At 47.7% G+C, this 17,588-nt stretch overlaps 1 protein-coding gene across 1 annotated transcript in view; it reads right to left on the bottom strand.

Annotated features, from left to right (window-relative positions):
• Window positions 1-353: 353 nt before the first annotated feature.
• TFPT (TCF3 fusion partner) overlaps window positions 354-17,588 on the bottom strand; it is a 52,571-nt gene continuing 35,336 nt past the window's right edge. Inside the window, exons 3-5 of the mRNA XM_018574400.1 lie at window positions 16,998-17,067; window positions 662-892; window positions 354-573 (exon numbers count right to left, since the gene is read on the bottom strand). Coding sequence (XP_018429902.1) covers window positions 439-573; window positions 662-892; window positions 16,998-17,067 — 436 coding nt within the window. The 3' untranslated portion in view covers window positions 354-438. The remainder of the gene's footprint in view (window positions 574-661; window positions 893-16,997; window positions 17,068-17,588) is intronic.

Here is a 17,588-nt window from a genome sequence, read left to right on the forward strand (position 1 = left end):
TCTTGTTTAGTTTATAAAGTATCTCATCTTTTAAAATGTACATTATCCTTTTCAATCCCCTTTGCATGCATATGTGAAAAAGGTATATCACAAAAAACTGCTCTATAAAATTACTCTAACATTACTCCATTCACCAGCTTATGTGAAAGGGCCAGTTAGTTGTATTTCCCCTAGGCCAAAATCCCTAGTCCTCCCTTTGTGTCTTTATAGGTGTGTCAATTGTGTATGCAGCTCTTTTATTGGATGTATTCTTTTAAACTAATGTTACAGAATTCACATTGCATCGCTTTCAACATACTAACTATCCTATATGAGTCCTACATTCTAAGCTTTTAGGGACTAATTCAAATCTCAAATTAGTATGTCTGCTGTTTAGCAGGCCCATTGATATATTTCAGCTGATAGAAGTCATATCACTTTGTGTTAGGGCTCAAAGGATTAGTCAAAATCTGTACATGGTCCAGGGCTGGAGAATTTGGTGTACTGCAGAATCTTGTCTCTTGGGCTGAGAGGATGCCAACTCAGGTTTAGTTCCTCACCACCATCACACAAGTAATCTTCCTCAATCTTCACCTGGGGAAGACCAATAAGGAAAACAATAAGCCTACATATAATTAGTATGGTGAACAAACAGCTGTTGATGGTTGCTGCATTGACTCACCTGAGCTAGAAGTGGTTCTGTTGAAAGTAGAGCTGGGCTTATCACTTTCTCCTCCTTGTGCTTTCTCATCTTTTTGACTGGTGGTTCTTCTACAAAAGATGGACTGCATGGACTAGCAACTTCTAAGCCAAGGGGTGGTCCTGATAAACACTGAGACATATGCTGACTTTCGGGGGGGTAATTTTCTGAGTTTGCCGGGGTTGGTGTATTACAAGTGTGAGTTCCCTCATCCTGAAAAAAGATCATGAAATCCACATTATTTACATAAAAAACTGTATACTATTGAACTGCATTATGTATACTTTAACAAGAAACATACTATGAATACTTATTAAAAACCAGTAAAGAACAACGAACAAGGTATAGTAAACCTTAGCAAGCTATCAGAAATCCCGAGCACTCCCTGCTGATGAAAAGTTCAGTCTGAAATCTTGCTGTGGGCTACAACTTTAGAGTCCATTCACACCATTTTTTCCACTGCAGTCTGAAGTCAAGATTGCTGTACCTTTTTTAAATGTTATGGTAAAATCAGGAATGTATTTATGCAGATGCAATAAAGTTACTGAAACATCTACTTTAACTACCTCCCGGCCAGCCGCTGTGTATACACGGCCTGCCGGGAGCTTCTTGGATGTAACTGGGCGTGTATACGCCGGGCGAGAGCGGGAAACCCCCGCTATTTGAAAAGAGGCAGCGATGCCCGTTAATATACAAGCGATCCGCCGGCTATAGAGCCGGCGGATCGCTTGTATGAAGCCCCGAGACGTGCGCCCCCCCCCCTCCGCGGCTCTCCCCCTCCCGCTGTCAAGCTGGTCCCGGGCTCCGGTGTGAGCCCGGGACCAGCATAGTGCCTCTGTCACAGGGGATCAGAGGGAGCTCGGTACACGAGCTCCCTCCGGTCCCCTCTCCGCTGTCAGAATGCGGAAGTGTTGTATATTACATCACTTCCGCATTCTTGTGTCACTCTCCAGCTTCAGATGCTGGAGAGAAGCTGATGAAGCAGATCTCTGCTTCATCAGCTTCTTCAGGGGGGTCCTAGGTGACATTAGGGGTCTTGGAGACCCCCTGATGTCTCCATAAAGAGGACCTGTCACCTCTTTTGCTATCACATAAGGGGGTTTCTCAGCCCCCTCTGTGATAGCAATAAAGTTAAGTGAAAAAAAAAAATAGTACAAAAATTTAAAGTTTCCCCCCCAATTTTTTTAAAGTTACACAAAAAAGAATTAAAAAAAACAATTTTTTTTAAAAAAGTCCCCACCCCTACATACACGCATGTAAACATGCGTCAGGTGCGCATACCTGCAAAAACGACGATTGCACCCATTACGCCGCACATGTTACATATCGCCGCGAACGTCGGAATGAGAGCAATAGTTCTAGGGCCATCAATCACTGATAACACTAAACTGATGAGCGGTAAAAGCTTTTAAAGCGTCGCCTATGGCCAATTTTGGGTATGCTAGTTTTTTGCGTTTTTGCGAGTGCGCGCAATTTTTACGCTTAACATGTTTGGTGTCTATTTACCCGACGTGACCCCGTCTTTTATATTTTACCAAAAAAGTGGGTAATATTAGTTGTTTTATAGCATAATGTAAAAAAAAACTTTTTTTTCTCAAAATTTTCAGTAATTTCTCCTGAATATAGTAAAAAATAAAACCCGCAGTGGTGATTAAATACCACCAAAAGAAAGCTCTATCTGTCCCCAAAAAATATAAAATTCATTTCAGTACAGCGTTGCGTGACGGAATAAATGTCAGTCAAAGTACTGCAGCGCTGAACACTGAAAAATGGCCTGGCCAGGTAGGGGATCTAAACACCTGGTCTTCAAGCAGTTAAATACAAAAACAGGTGTTTAAAACAGCCAGGGACAATTTCAGCAGGGAAAGGGTAACATAAATACTGTTCATATGTCAGTAATTGGAAGGCAGAGCCCAATAGCAGGGGCACACACCTCGGGATAGCGTACTCAGGAGAAGAATCAGGCAAATATTCCAAATACGTGGTACAAAAAGGTAAGTCCAATAATCATAGTCAAACGAAGCATAAGGTCAGGGCAGGCAGCAAAGGATCAAACTCAATAAAGGAAGCAAAGGTCAGGTACCGGAATCACACGGCTAGCAACTGGAACACACTGTGGATAGCTCTGAAACAACTGAGCACTCTCTCGCTGGAACCTTACAGCTTTATAGTGATCCAACAGGAAGTGATGTCAGGAGGTGTGGCAGAAGTGAAGCAATTCCTGTCTATAACAGGAAGCACTCCAGTGCTGCTATTTTGATGTAAGAATGCCATTAAACATGTGCAAGAGGCCTCACTATTTCCACACAGGGAAGTTGTAGGACACAAGTCACTGACAAAAGTGCCAATTACCGACATGCTGCGAGTGCGAGGACCCCCACGATTGATACAGGTAAGTCGAGAATCGTGACACCATATCTCTATACATGTGTGGATTTCATCCATAGTTACTGCATTCCATTGTGGGGAGGGGGGCACAGAAAGGGACTTCAGTTGATCCTTAACCCTCTGCCAGAGGCGACTCTACCAATAGGCTATTTTAGGTAGTCGCCTAAGGCCTCACAGTCATGGGAGCCTTGCGGCCTCTAGGGTGGTGGAGAGCTGGCTCTCCACAGCAGCTCCCAGTCCCAGGTGCCTACTCCAATAGGGATGCACAGATACCGATGCTTTACATTTTTTAAACCAAAGCCAGCCCTCCATAGAACCTGCACAGCCCACCTGAGAGTCCCCACAGCTCACAATAGAACCTGCACAACCCACCATAGACCCCACACAACCCACCATAGAACCTGCACAGCCCACCTGAGAGTCACCACAGCTCACCATAGAATCTACACAGCCCACCATAGACCCTACACAGTCCACCATAGACCCTACACAGCCCACCATAGAACCTGCACAGCCCACACCTGAGATTCTGCACAGCCCACCTGAGAGTCCGCACAGCCAACCACAGAACCTGCACAATCATCTGAGAGTCCCCACAGCTCACCATAGAATCTGCACAGCCCACACCACCCACCTAAGGTTCTGCACAGCCCACCTTAGAGTCTGCACAGCCCACTGAGAGTCCACACAACTCACCATAGAACCTGCACAGCCATCTGAGAGTCCGCACAGCCCACCATAGACTCTGCACAGCCACCTGAGAGCCTGCACAGACCAACTGAGAGTGCGGACAGCCCACCATAGAACCTACACACCACCTGAGAACCTGCACAGCCCACCATGGAACCTGCATAGCCCAACTTTTGAGCCCGCACAACCCACCTGAGAGTCCGCAAAGCCCACCATAGAACCTGCACGGCCATCTGAGAGTCCACACAGCCCACCATAGAACCTGCACAACCCACCTGAGAGTCGGCACAGCTCACAATAGAACCTGCATAACCCACCATAGACCCCACACAGCCCACCATATAACCTGCACAGCCCACCTGAGAGTCCTCGCAGCTCACCAGAGTCTGCACAGCCCACCTGAGAGCTCGCCCAGCTCACCATTGACCCTCCACAGCACACCATAGAACCTGCACAGCATCCTGAGAGCCTGCACAGCCCACCATAGACACAACACAACCCACCTGAGAGTCCGCAAAGCCCACCATAGAACCTGCACGGCCATCTGAGAGTCCACACAGCCCACCATAGAACCTGCACAACCCACCTGAGAGTCGGCACAGCTCACAATAGAACCTGCATAACCCACCAGAGAGCCCGCACAGCCCACCTGAGAACCTGCACAGCCCAAACAAACTTCAAACTTCCAACAGGTATTCTTCAAGCATTAGCACTTCCTCCAAATGTGCTATCTCTGCAGGCTGAAGTCTAGGGAGATCGGATTCCACCAGATATTTATCAATAGCCCGGAAGTACGAACCATCACCAAGAGTGAAAGACTGAGTAGGGAGATGATATAAAGCAGTGGTCTCAAAGTACCGGCTCGCAGGCCAGTTGCGGCCCACGAGCTGGTACTATGTGGCCCACAGTCCGCTCACAAGTCTGGTACATGGTCACGGACCGCGTACCAGACTTGCGGGAGCAGCTACACGGTCTGCATCTCTGTCAGATGCACACCGCATAGCTGCTTCTGTGCCGGCACTCGGATCCTTTCGGCCGGCGTCTTCGAAAAACGCAGGCTGAAAGGATTGATTAGATTAGTAATGTCTGCAACAGATATTACTAATCGCCACTAGATAAACGGATCGGTAATTGTGGCGCCGCTCACAGCCTCCTCCCTGCAACAAGGTAAGCCGGAGAGGGGGCTGTGTATTTAACTTACGGGTGGGTGGATGTGCGGTGGGGTAAGACTGGGAATTATATTGTGGACTGTGAATTTTATATATTTATACATACATATATATATATATATATATATATAAAAATGTGTGTGTGTGGGTATTTTTTCATGTGTATGGGGGTGTATTATTTTATGTGCAGGGATAGGTTTTTGTTTTTTTTATGTAAAAGGGGGTAGAAAGAGTATAAGTTACATAATTACATAGTATTTGAGGTTGAATAAAGACATTAGTCCATCAAGTCCAACCTATTAGGATCTCATTCTAGGAGTACCTGTACCCCTGTATATTGCAGTCCCTTATTTAAAAGCGGCAGCTGTCACCTATTCAAGTTAATGATCAGGTGACAGAAGTTGCATATAAACTCCTGCACACCGCATGTAATGATATGTGATATTATTACATTCGGTTAGGAATCAATCACTCTCCCTGGACGCAATGATTGTGTATCCAGGAAGAGTGTTTTCTAACCGCATGTAATAATATCACATATCATTACATGCAGTGTGCAGGCATGTACATGCAACTGCTGTCACCTGATTATAAACTTGAATGGGTGACAGCGGCCGCATGTAAACATCAGATTAGGGATTCCTGCTGCAGGAAAACGCAAGTTTCTGAAGCAGGAATCCCTAATTGCACCTAAATCTACAGATATGAATGGGGCCTTATTGTGTGTATTGGGATTTGTAGTACCATATCACATATAGTTACATTTTCTTTTAAAGGAGAACTATGGGGTAAGAGCTTTTCCCCAGAGTTCTCCTCAGGGTCACGGGAGGACATAAACTAGCGTCCTCCCATGACCCAAAGCTCAGTATACCGGGAGCTACAGCTCGTGGTATACTGAGACCCCCGCTGCCAGGACGGATCCCGACATTACTGTCTAGAGGCAGAGCCAGCTGTACCCGCCCCCTCCCCTTCCTCCAGTCAGCGCTGGAGGATCGGAGGGGGGGGGATCCCTGCAGGGAGCCGTGGCTGTCAGTCACGGCTCTCTGCAGGGACAGGGTAGAGAAGTGAGCGAGCGACGGTATGCGTTCGCTCACTTCTCGATCTATTGAGTCGACGTGTGACAGTTTCATTGTCACACGTCAGCTCGAACTATGAGACTGAGTGAAAATCACTCACCTCATAGTTCTCCTTTAAAGTTTGAAATTTGGCGAGCGGCCCCCATGGGAGAAAAAATGTTGTCGAGTGGCCCTCGAGGGAATTGAATTTGAGACCCCTGATATAAAGACTCATAGTAGGTACAGAAACAAGCTGCAGCATCAGAAGACTTGACAGCCTTACCTCTCTCCCCCTCTTGAGTCACGGAAGGTATGTAGGTCCTTGGAGAGGCTTCTTGTATGGATATTGCCAACAGCCTAACCGTTTTTTTTCTGAACTCGTAGAAGGCTCAACGACCCTTGACTAGTTGAGACTTGATTTTATGCAGTAGCAAGGATGAAAGTTTGTCTTGCAATACCCGCAACTCCACAGCATGGGCACGAGCGAGGCACATCTTATGAGAGATTTTAGAAAGAAGGTGGGCAATACGCCGAAGTCTCGATTGTTTGAGAAACAAACCCCTCTTAATAAGTATACCCCTGATCACACATTTGTGCACCTCCCAACCTGACAGAATGGAAGATGATGGTCCCCGATTGAGACGTAAAAAGTTATCCAGTTCAGTATAGAGTTTGGCTATTAATAGATCTTCCTGGATGAAGGAATCCTTAAGTTTCCAATGCCAAGCCTTGGGAAAAGCCGGTCCCTAACTAAGCACAAGTGTGACAGGTGTCACAGTTCATCTGCAAAATTGCTGACTCCTGGTGACTCTTATGCAGCTTCTCAATCAATCAGTGCTGTCAGCTGGTGGCCATTCCTGTGGTTCCCCCTCTTTCTTACTCTATTTAAACCCAGGGCAGTGCCACAAGCAATGCTTTCCTAAGCTAGATGCCGAGGCCCCTGTTTGCTGTTGAAGCTAAAGTCCTTGTAGTTTACCTGTGTACCAAACTCTGGATTGTCCTTGGAAATCCTTGTCTACAGTCTGCCCTGTGCTTCACTTTGTCCTTGGATATTCCATTCTACAGTCTGCCCTGCGCTTCGCTTTGTCCTTGGATATCTCTGTCTACAGTCTGCCCTGTGCTTCAATCCATCCTTGGAAATCCTATTCTACAGTCTGCTCCTACCTTTGGCTCATCCCTGGAAGTCCTAGTCCTCAGCCTCTCCCTAACCTTTGATTAGTAGCCTGTACCTGTGTCCGCAGCCTATCCTGAACTTTGAGTCTTCATCGGCTGCTAGCCAAGTTGGGTGAACCTGAGGATCGTAACCTGGGGATAGTGACCTGGGGTCAGCACGCAGCCAAGTCCATCATCAGGAGCTCTGGTGAACCCCGGCTGGCCCTTAGACTCCACATCCTGGGGTACACCATGCTACCTACTCAGCATGGCAGCACCCTGCCTTGTACTGGAACTTCCAGATTAACCTGACTTCTATTGCCTCATTCAGCTCCTCAACTCCATTCCCTGCTAGTACTCCAGCTCTGGAAGTTGTCAGCGTACACTGCTTGCACCTTTTTCTCTAGGTGTCCCTGCTAGTGTAGCAGGAGGGTCCACAATCTGGATTCCAGATCACATCTGTGAGTCCTGTCGCGACAACAGGTGTATGATCAGAAATTGTCACAGCCTCAAGAGTGAAAGCAAGTGGAAGAGGGCATCACGAGAAAGCATGAGGTTGTCAATACGAGAGTATGTTTGGTGTGGGTTGGAGAAAAAAGTGTAGTCCTTAGCGTAAGACTGTTGCATACGCCACACATTGTTACGCTCCCTTAAGTTTACTAAGGCTAAATTGAATCACAGCTGCGGACCAAATCCTTCTTTGGTTCCAGGTGTGGCAATCAGACTTGATTCCCAGGTTTCACCCTCAATCATAAACGGAGAGTTTGGGAATCTTGCATCATATACCACAAAACAAAAGATATAACGGAAGACTTAGCAATGCTTATTAGTCTCATAAGCTAGCTAGATATCTTGGAAATGAGGTAAATCACAAGGCAATCCACATAGACAGTCTTAATGTAGTAAGGTCAAGTAGATGGTAGTACTTTAACTGGTATGGTAATAGGCTGCTACCATCAGAATTGAGCACAGTACAGTTCCAATTAGCAATGCACACTGAACTATAGTGAGAGTCAATGGGTAAGATGAGCCTCCCCCACAACTACAATACTTGCGCTTTGTGACAGGTTCCCCTGGAGCTCCCAGAGAAGTTGGAGGGTCCCGTGCGGTGGCGATCCTGGCTAGTAGCAGCTGTAGCAGGTAGGAGAGAGGATGAGGCTCCTGGCTCGTTGGGGCATACAACCCAATAATGGAACGCCTTACCCTCGTTCAGAGGCGCCTTAAATAGTCGGTGGACGCGGAAGTGGCACCTTGAAGCGTGCTGACACTTCCGCGTTCCACCCTGGAACGCATCGGCCGCGTCATCCTGGGCGCTTCCCTTCCGGTAGGGGAGGGCCGATGTGTTCCAGGCTGGGAAGCAAGCGGCTCGCGGTTCCCGGACTCATTACAGGACCCCCTCCGCAAGGGAGCACCTCCGGGGTTCCCAGCCGAGGTCGGCTTGTGGGGGTACCGAGCATGAAATCTCTGTCTCAGAAGTGGTGCATGTACCTCCGGAGTGTCCTCCCAAGAGTCCTCTTGGAGACCATAGCCCTTCCATCGGATGAGGTACTGCAATGTCCTTCCTCTTCTCCTGGAATCTAGTATTTGTTCCACAACGTACTCGGTCTCACCCTGAACCTCCAGGGGTGGAGCTGGTCGAGGAGTCCTCTGAGGGAAAGGATCGGACCTGAAAGGTTTGATCAAGGAGACATGGAAGGAAGGATGTATTCGGGAATCGTGAGGTAGCGTAAGTCTCACAGCATTAGGGTTGATCACCTTCTCAATGACATACGATCCAATGAATTGCTTACCCAATTTCCTCAAAGGAACCTTCAGTCGCAGATTCTTCGTGGAAAGCCAGACCTTGTCGCCAACCTGATAGTCTGGCGGGGGGCATCTCCTGAGGTCGTAGTAATGTTTCTGTCTCTCTTGGGCAAGGTGTAGGTTGCGTTCGAGGCGCTGGGGTAAGGGTCCTGGAGAAAAATGCCACGGGGTGAAGAGGGGTGCCAACCCCCCCTACGCTGTGAGAGTACTCTGCCGATCGTAACTTGAGAGGCGTCTACCTCCAGAACATAATGGAAATCCGGGTTCGGTATTCTCAAGATGGGTGCTGATGTGAAGTCTTTCTTCAATGAGTCAAAAGCGACCTGAGCTTCGGGGGACCAGGCGAAGGGAGTTTTGGAACTGGTTAAGGCAGTTAGAGGTCTCACGATAGCGGAGAAATTCCTGATGAACTTTCTATAATAATTTGAGAACCCCAGGAAACGTTGTAAGGCCTTTCTAGGTCGAGGAACTGGCCATCTTTGAATACAGTCGGTTTTGGTGCGGTCCATCTCTATGCCGGAAGGGGAGATTACGTATCCTAGAAAGGTGATGACACTTTGTTCAAACATACATTGTTATAATTTTACATATAAAAGGCATGAGCCTGGAGTCGGGAGAGAATTAATCGCACATGCTTCCTATGGGTTTCTAGATCTTCGGAGTAAATCAGAATATCATCGAGATAGACTACAACGCATACGTCCAGCAAATCTCTGAAGATGTCATTTATCAGGTGTTGGAAAGTGGCTGGAGCGTTACACAGTCCGAATGGCATGACTGTATACTCGAATAATCCATATCATGTTTTGAAGGCGGTCTTCCATTCATCGCCTTCTCTGACTCTGATTAAATTGTAAGCTCCGCGTAGGTCTAGTTTGGTGAAAATCCGGGAGCGTTGTAGCCGCTCTATGAGCTCCGGTATTAAGGGGAGTGGATAGCGGTTTTTCACTGTCACTTTGTTGAGCGCTCTGTAATCAATGATAGGCCTGAGAGTGCCGTCTTTGTTTTTTACGAAAAACATTCCAGCACTAGCTGGGGAGGTGGAGGACCGGATAAAGCCTTTCCTGAGGTTTTCCTCCAAGTATTCCTTCAAGTGCACGAGTTCAGGTTGAGACAGAGGGTAGATCCTCCCGGTCGGAATGGTGCTTCCTGGTATCAAGTCGATGGGACAGTCATATGGCCTATGTGGAGGGAGAGCCTCGGCCAACTGCGGACTGAAGACATCTGAGAATTCTTTGTAGGGAGGAGGTACTTTGGTCTCGGTTACCTGCATCAACGTGGTTACGGGAAAACAGGTCTCTTTGCAATATCCCGAGTTCAGATGAAGAGTACGTTCCTCCCATAGAAAGGTAGGCTGATGGAGAGTGAGCCATGGCAGACCCAATACGATAGGAGAAAATAGGAGAAAATAGGAGATGTAATGACCTCCAGGGATAAGAACTCAGTATGAGACTTACCACAGGAGACTAACAGGGGTTGGGTCTGATAACATATTGGACCCGATGGAGCCGTAGTACCATCCAAGAAACTGACAGACAACGGGGTGGTGCGTTTTACTTGTGGTATTTTATTTTTTGAAACAAGGCGGTGGTCTATAAAGTTCCCACGATCCTCTCTTGGTCCCACTGCAAGGTTAAGGAGAGAAATACGTAAGAGTGCGGATGTCTTATGGAAGGAGAAAGCTTACAGATGGGGTAAAGGTTACCTTCGGCCTTGCTGTTAGCCTGAGGACAGGAGGCGATGTTGTGTCTGGGAGAGGCGCAGTAGAGGCAGAGGTGTTTCTCTCGTCTCCATGCTCTTTCTGTTTGAGTCAGGGGACCCCTGACCACACCGACCTCCATTGGTTCGTCAGGTGGGGAAAGACTACATTGGCAGGGACTATGGGAATATTCGGAGCTTCGTTCAGACCTCCTTTCTCGGAGTCTTCGGTCAATCGTAAGTGATCTCTGAATTATAGCATCCAACGACGGTGGTAGTTCCGCTCGGGCAATCTCGTCTTTCAGTGCCTCGGATAGGCCTAGACGGAACTGGTTCCTAAGGCTGACATCGATCACGACCATCTCGTGAATTCTGCAACATAATCCTCCACGGTCTCCGGCCTTGTTTGAGGGCCCTAATGGCGGCCTCTGCAGTTAGTTGTTTTGTGGAGTCCTCAGAGGAGCGACATGGTGTCTAGGAAGAGGGGGAGAGAATTCAGGATTGGGTCTTTCTTCTCGACATAGGCGTTGGCCCAGGCTCTGGGCTCTCCTCTGAGGTAGGAAATCAGTGTGAGGACTTTCACCTTGTCAGTGGAGTAAGTCCGAGGCCTTAGTTCGAACATTAGTTTGCTAGCATTAACAAAGAAAGAGGATAGATCCTCCCGGTCGGAATGGTGCTTCCTGGTATCAAGTCGATGGGACAGTCATATGGCCTATGTGGAGGGAGAGCCTCGGCCAACTGCGGACTGAAGACATCTGAGAATTCTTTGTAGGGAGGAGGTACTTTGGTCTCGGTTACCTGCATCAACGTGGTTACGGGAAAACAGGTCTCTTTGCAATATCCCGAGTTCAGATGAAGAGTACGTTCCTCCCATAGAAAGGTAGGCTGATGGAGAGTGAGCCATGGCAGACCCAATACGATAGGAGAAAATAGGAGAAAATAGGAGATGTAATGACCTCCAGGGATAAGAACTCAGTATGAGACTTACCACAGGAGACTAACAGGGGTTGGGTCTGATAACATATTGGACCCGATGGAGCCGTAGTACCATCCAAGAAACTGACAGACAACGGGGTGGTGCGTTTTACTTGTGGTATTTTATTTTTTGAAACAAGGCGGTGGTCTATAAAGTTCCCACGATCCTCTCTTGGTCCCACTGCAAGGTTAAGGAGAGAAATACGTAAGAGTGCGGATGTCTTATGGAAGGAGAAAGCTTACAGATGGGGTAAAGGTTACCTTCGGCCTTGCTGTTAGCCTGAGGACAGGAGGCGACATTGTGCCTGGGAGAGGCGCAGTAGAGGCAGAGGTGTTTCTCTCGTCTCCTTGCTCTTTCTGTTTGAGTCAGGGGACCCCTGACCACACCGACCTCCATCGGTTCGTCAGGTGGGGAAAGACTACATTGGCAGGGACTATGGGAATATTCGGAGCTTCGTTCAGACCTCCTTTCTCGGAGTCTTCGGTCAATCGTAAGTGATCTCTGAATTATAGCATCCAACGACGGTGGTAGTTCCGCTCGGGCAATCTCGTCTTTCAGTGCCTCGGATAGGCCTAGACGGAACTGGTTCCTAAGGCTGACATCGATCACGACCATCTCGTGAATTCTGCAACATAATCCTCCACGGTCTCCGGCCTTGTTTGAGGGCCCTAATGGCGGCCTCTGCAGTTAGTTGTTTTGTGGAGTCCTCAGAGGAGCGACATGGTGTCTAGGAAGAGGGGGAGAGAATTCAGGATTGGGTCTTTCTTCTCGACATAGGCGTTGGCCCAGGCTCTGGGCTCTCCTCTGAGGTAGGAAATCAGTGTGAGGACTTTCACCTTGTCAGTGGAGTAAGTCCGAGGCCTTAGTTCGAACATTTGCTTTAGTTCGAATAGTTTGCTAGCATTAACAAACTCTCGGTATCTTCGCCTGTCACCGGTGAAGAAATCAGGGGGGCTGACCTTTGGTTCAGCAGCTTATCTTGCCGGAGCTGGTTGGGGGTGTGCTAACGCTCCGAGAATCTGGTTCTCTTGTCAGATGGCTGGATCCATTCTATATTCGGGTTCCATTATTCTGTTACGCTCCCTTGGTTTACTAAGGCTAAATTGAATCACAGCTGCGGACCAAATCCTTCTTTGGTTCCAGGTGTGGCAATCAGGCTTGATTCCCAGGTTTCACCCTCAATCATAAACGGAGAGTTTGGGAATCTTGCATCATATACCACAAAACAAAAGATATAACGGAAGACTTAGCAATGCTTATTAGTCTCATAAGCTAGCTAGATATGTTGGAAATAAGGTAAATCACAAGGCAATCCACATAGACAGTCTTAATGTAGTAAGGTCAAGTAGATGGTAGTACTTTAACTGGTATGGTAATAGGCTGCTACCGTCAGAATTGAGCACAGTACAGTTCCAATTAGCAATGCACACTGAACTATAGTGAGAGTCAATGGGTAAGATGAGCCTCCCCCACAACTACAGTACTTGCGCTTTGTGACAGGTTCCCCTGGAGCTCCCAGAGAAGTTGGAGGGTCCCGTGCGGTGGCGATCCTGGCTAGTAGCAGCTGTAGCAGGTAGGAGAGAGGATGAGGCTCCTGGCTCGTTGGGGCATACAACCCAATAATGGAACGCCTTACCCTTGTTCAGAGGCGCCTTAAATAGTCGGTGGACGCGGAAGTGGCGCCTTGAAGCATCGGCCGCGTCATCCTGGGCGCTTCCCTTCCGGTAGGGGAGGGGCGATGCAATCCAGGCTGTGAAGCAAGCAGCTTGCGGTTCCCGGACTCATTACACACATCTACTAAACACAGCGATTGTAGAGCTCTCTTGACCTTCCTAAGCGCCGAATAGGACATATGATGGGTAGAGGCAGAGGTATCCACGAGAGGGTCCAGTACTAGATTAAGGTCCCCTCCAAAAATCAGCATTCCCTGCTGAAATTCCCGAAGAGCTGTCAAGCAATCATCCAGAAAGGATAGACGACCCTGATTGGGGCAATAGACTGACACTAGCATCACTCTCCTACCATTTAGGTCCCCATGTAAAAAACAGAAAGCGGCCTTGAGGATCAATATGTTGGGTCACCAAAGATCATCCGACCCCTCTGGACAGCAAAACTCTCACTGCCCTCATCTTGGAATGAGTCGTGGCACTGTGGTAACCTAGTGGAAACCGAAAACTAGAACATTTCGGAAAGTTAAACGTTTGGAAATGCGTCTCCTGTAAAAATGCCACATGGGCTTGAAGGTGCCACAATTCAGAGAGGATACAGGAGCGTTTATCAGGGGAATTTAAACCTTTTGCATTGAGGGACACTATCTGCACATCAGACATCTTCGACTTGGCAAAAAGGAGTAGACCCCCCCCCCCCAGTGCTTAGAGAAAAGTAAGAGCAGAAATGAGAAAGCAGAGAGAAACAAAGAGATAAAGGAAAGAAATTTAGCAGGAACAGCGAAAAGGGGTCTCCCAGGGAGAATCCCTGTTCCACTCAAAGAATACTCAGCAAAGACAGAAGAGGAAAAGCAGAAAAAGAGAAGACACAAGGCAAAAATGTAAATACAAAAACACAGCTAGTATGATCAAAAATGGTCCAGCATCGACATCCGCCCCCCCTACGCAAATGGTAGAGGAGAATGGGGGACGAAGCAAACTATGTGAGAGAATGGGCAGAAACAGCAGAATGTGCGTCCGTGCCCCAGTGTATGGTATAACAGTAATAATACAACAACATAAACAGCTTAACACGTCCACTAATTGTGGTGGCCCCCAAGGACTGCTCAAGGTGCCATCCAAAGACTCACGCAGAGGTGAGGACCATGACCCACCCCCCAGTTGTCGGTAAGTTCCCACAATATTTCCAACCCACCAAAAGGAGAATCTCAAAACAGCAAAAAGTAAATAAGAGGAAGAGATCATTGTAAAACTCTGTCCGGTGCAATCGTCGCATGGGGAGGAAAAAAACAAACACATTCCAAACATCCAAGCTACTAACCACTGATCGGGTACATAAGCAATGCTTTAGGGAATCCCTAAGGAATAACCCAGTGGAACCTGTAACCAAATAGCAATTATATGTACTTGAAAAAAGGCACAGGAAATATTAAATATTCTTATAAAAAGGCTAGCAGAGATCCAAAATAGAGGGACATGCCCACACAAAACAGGTGAAGAATAAACTCCCCTAACGAAAGAAGGTCCAGTCTGCAGAGAGGGAACCCTTCCCAAGAGGTCAAATATAGGAATGGGAAGAGCCACATCCAGGACCAAGGACTAAAGATGGAGGCAAACGAAATAAAGCAAGGGCCCCTATTCCGCAAACAAAAAGAAATACGTTTCGGGAAGCAAGTGCAAATGGGTAGACAAGCAGACAAGTGAACTAAAATAGGGTTCCCGGGAGGTAAGACTGGCGGCAGGGTCACTGGGGTTGACTCGCCTGGGACCAGGCTGGCGAATCCTCCATGGCAAGGGTGTTGGTAAGGTTAGCAAAGGCACCTCCAGGGAGGTCCAACCTGGAACCTCAAATAGTGGAATGGTGGAAGGTCCAAAAAGCGGAAGAGGTCAGGTAGCGGAGTGCGGGTCTGGAGAACAAAGGATTCTCCACCCCTACGAACGACCAGGTGAAACGGTATGAGAACGGTATGAGAAACCAGAGTCTTGAATCCTCTCGAACAGTGGTTTGAATACCCTGCGCATCTGCAATGTGCGACAGGATAGGCCAGGGAAAATGTGAAACAAAGCTCTATCAAACTTGATAGGACCATGTGACCAAGCTCTGTGGGGAATCTCTTCTTTGAGGTTGTAGAAATGGATTGTGTATAGGAGTATCCCTGGGTCTAGAAGAAAATGCCGATCTATAAGATTGGATCCTGTGAACTCTGTCAATTTCTATATTGGGATCACGGCCCAACAGCAGATTGAAAATTGACTGCACAGTGGTATATCAGCTTCAGGTTGTTCCTGCGACTACAATTTTCTAAATCATCCTGATGCAGATGGAGTCTCAGGAGTATTTAATTTTGGCGCCGTCGGGACTCCTCAAGAGCCTGCACTCAAAATTGCAGGGCTGAATGAGCTGACTCCATAGAGCAGGGGTCTCAAACTCAAGTCACTCGGGGGGGGGGGGGCCACCCGACAAAAGAAAATTTTATAGTCCGACTAGGTAGGTCCCACCATTGGGTGCAGTCTAATCACCCTAGGTACTTGTCCCTCACACCATGGTAGAAGCGTAAGAGGTATAGAGAACTTCGATTGTTTCAGCGTTACCCATAGCTTAGTGTCGATATTGCGACACCAATCTAAACTGCGTGTCAAATATGACACCATGTAATAAAGCTGGAAGTTCCTGAGGGCAAGACCTCCTGCCCTCTTGGGGAGCCGTAAGATCGATAACCGAAGCCTTGGAGCCTTACCGGCCCAAATAAAGTTAGTGATCGTCGCCTGTAAGCAGGTAAAAAAAGGAGCGTGGGACATTAATTGGAAGGGCCTAAAACAGATAGAGGAAACGCAGGAGCATGTTTTATTTGATAATGTTGCAGCGTCCCGTCCAGGTGAACGCAAGACGAGACCAACCTAGCAAGTCCAGTTTAACCTTCTGTAGCAATGGGGGGAAATTGAGACTAAATGTGTTTGCCAGATCTCGGGGGAGCAGTCGGGGAGTCATAGTCAGGTTCAGAGCCTTCAACTTCTGATTATTGACATGGAAGTTTGAGAGTTCGCCGTATAGTTTCAGGGCGGACATCAGATTAGGGACAATCATGTCCGGGGATATGATGAAGAACAATAAATCGTTCGCATAGGTGGCAACTTTGTGATAATGGGGACCCACGGTGATGCCTCGGATATCTGGATGTGCCCGAGTAGGGGTTCGAGCATCAGGATGAAAATAAGGGGCAAAAGTGGACACCCCTGTCTGGTACTGTTTGAGATAGCAAATGGGGCTGACAAGGTGCCATTAACACATACCCTGGCTGTTAGGTCTTTATACAAAGCCAGAATCCACAACAACATGCCCAGACCAAGCCCAATGTGTTCCAGGGTAAGGTGAAGGAAAGACCAGTCGATCCTGTCGAAGGCCTTCTCCGCATCAGTGGGCAAAAGGAGACTGGGCAAGGTCTTCGACAGGGCCAAGTGGATGATGTTAAGGGCAAGGGTAGTGTTATCCCGCAGCTCAGTTTGAGGACTAGGGAGATTATAGAGGGATGAATAATAGTGCTGAAATATGGTAGCTATGTCCTCCACAGCAAAGCCGCCCGGAAGAGGTTTTGATCGCTGGTACAAAAGTCTGTGAATGTTGTTGACGAAGTGCCTGAGCAAGAGAACGGCTACACTGGTTACCATATTCGTAAAAATGTCTAAAAACACTCTAAATACAAAGGGATCCATTCATTTTACCTCTAGTAAGTAGGTGAGGTGACTTCTTCTATATCCATCTCCATAAGCATCCAAGATTTTCATTAGACATCTATGGAAAAACAATGTTTTATAAAGTAGGTCCAGAATTTTTTTTTTATATCTATCAATCTATCTATCTATCTATACACACACATATACAGTCTGTATATGCAGTGCTCAGCATAAATGAGTACACACCAACAGATGTCAGAAAAAGTTTCCTATCCTTTCAGAAATCAACATTTTCTATGGGACACTATACTACACAATACTCTCACAAATGCAGGATATTGATTGCAACTAGGGATGTCCCGATACTGATGCTAGCTTCAGTATCGGGCCCGATACAGGGCATTTTCACAAGTACTTGTGAAAATGCCCCGTTGCCTAACGCCGATGCTTGCGCATCAGTGTTGATTTCGTATTGCCCGACGCCCGGGACATATAGTTCTGGGCACACGAGAGCAGGGGGCGTGGAGCGGTGACGGCGGGAGGCGTGGAGCGGTGACAGCGGGGGGCATGGAGCGGTGACGGCGGGGGGCGTGGAGCGGTGACAGGGCAGGGGACGTGGAGTGGTGACGGAGCCGGGGA

This window comes from Nanorana parkeri, unplaced genomic scaffold, assembly GCF_000935625.1.
Source record: "Nanorana parkeri isolate BGI_ZX_2015 unplaced genomic scaffold, ASM93562v1 scaffold2930, whole genome shotgun sequence".
Taxonomy (NCBI): Eukaryota; Metazoa; Chordata; class Amphibia; order Anura; family Dicroglossidae; genus Nanorana; species Nanorana parkeri.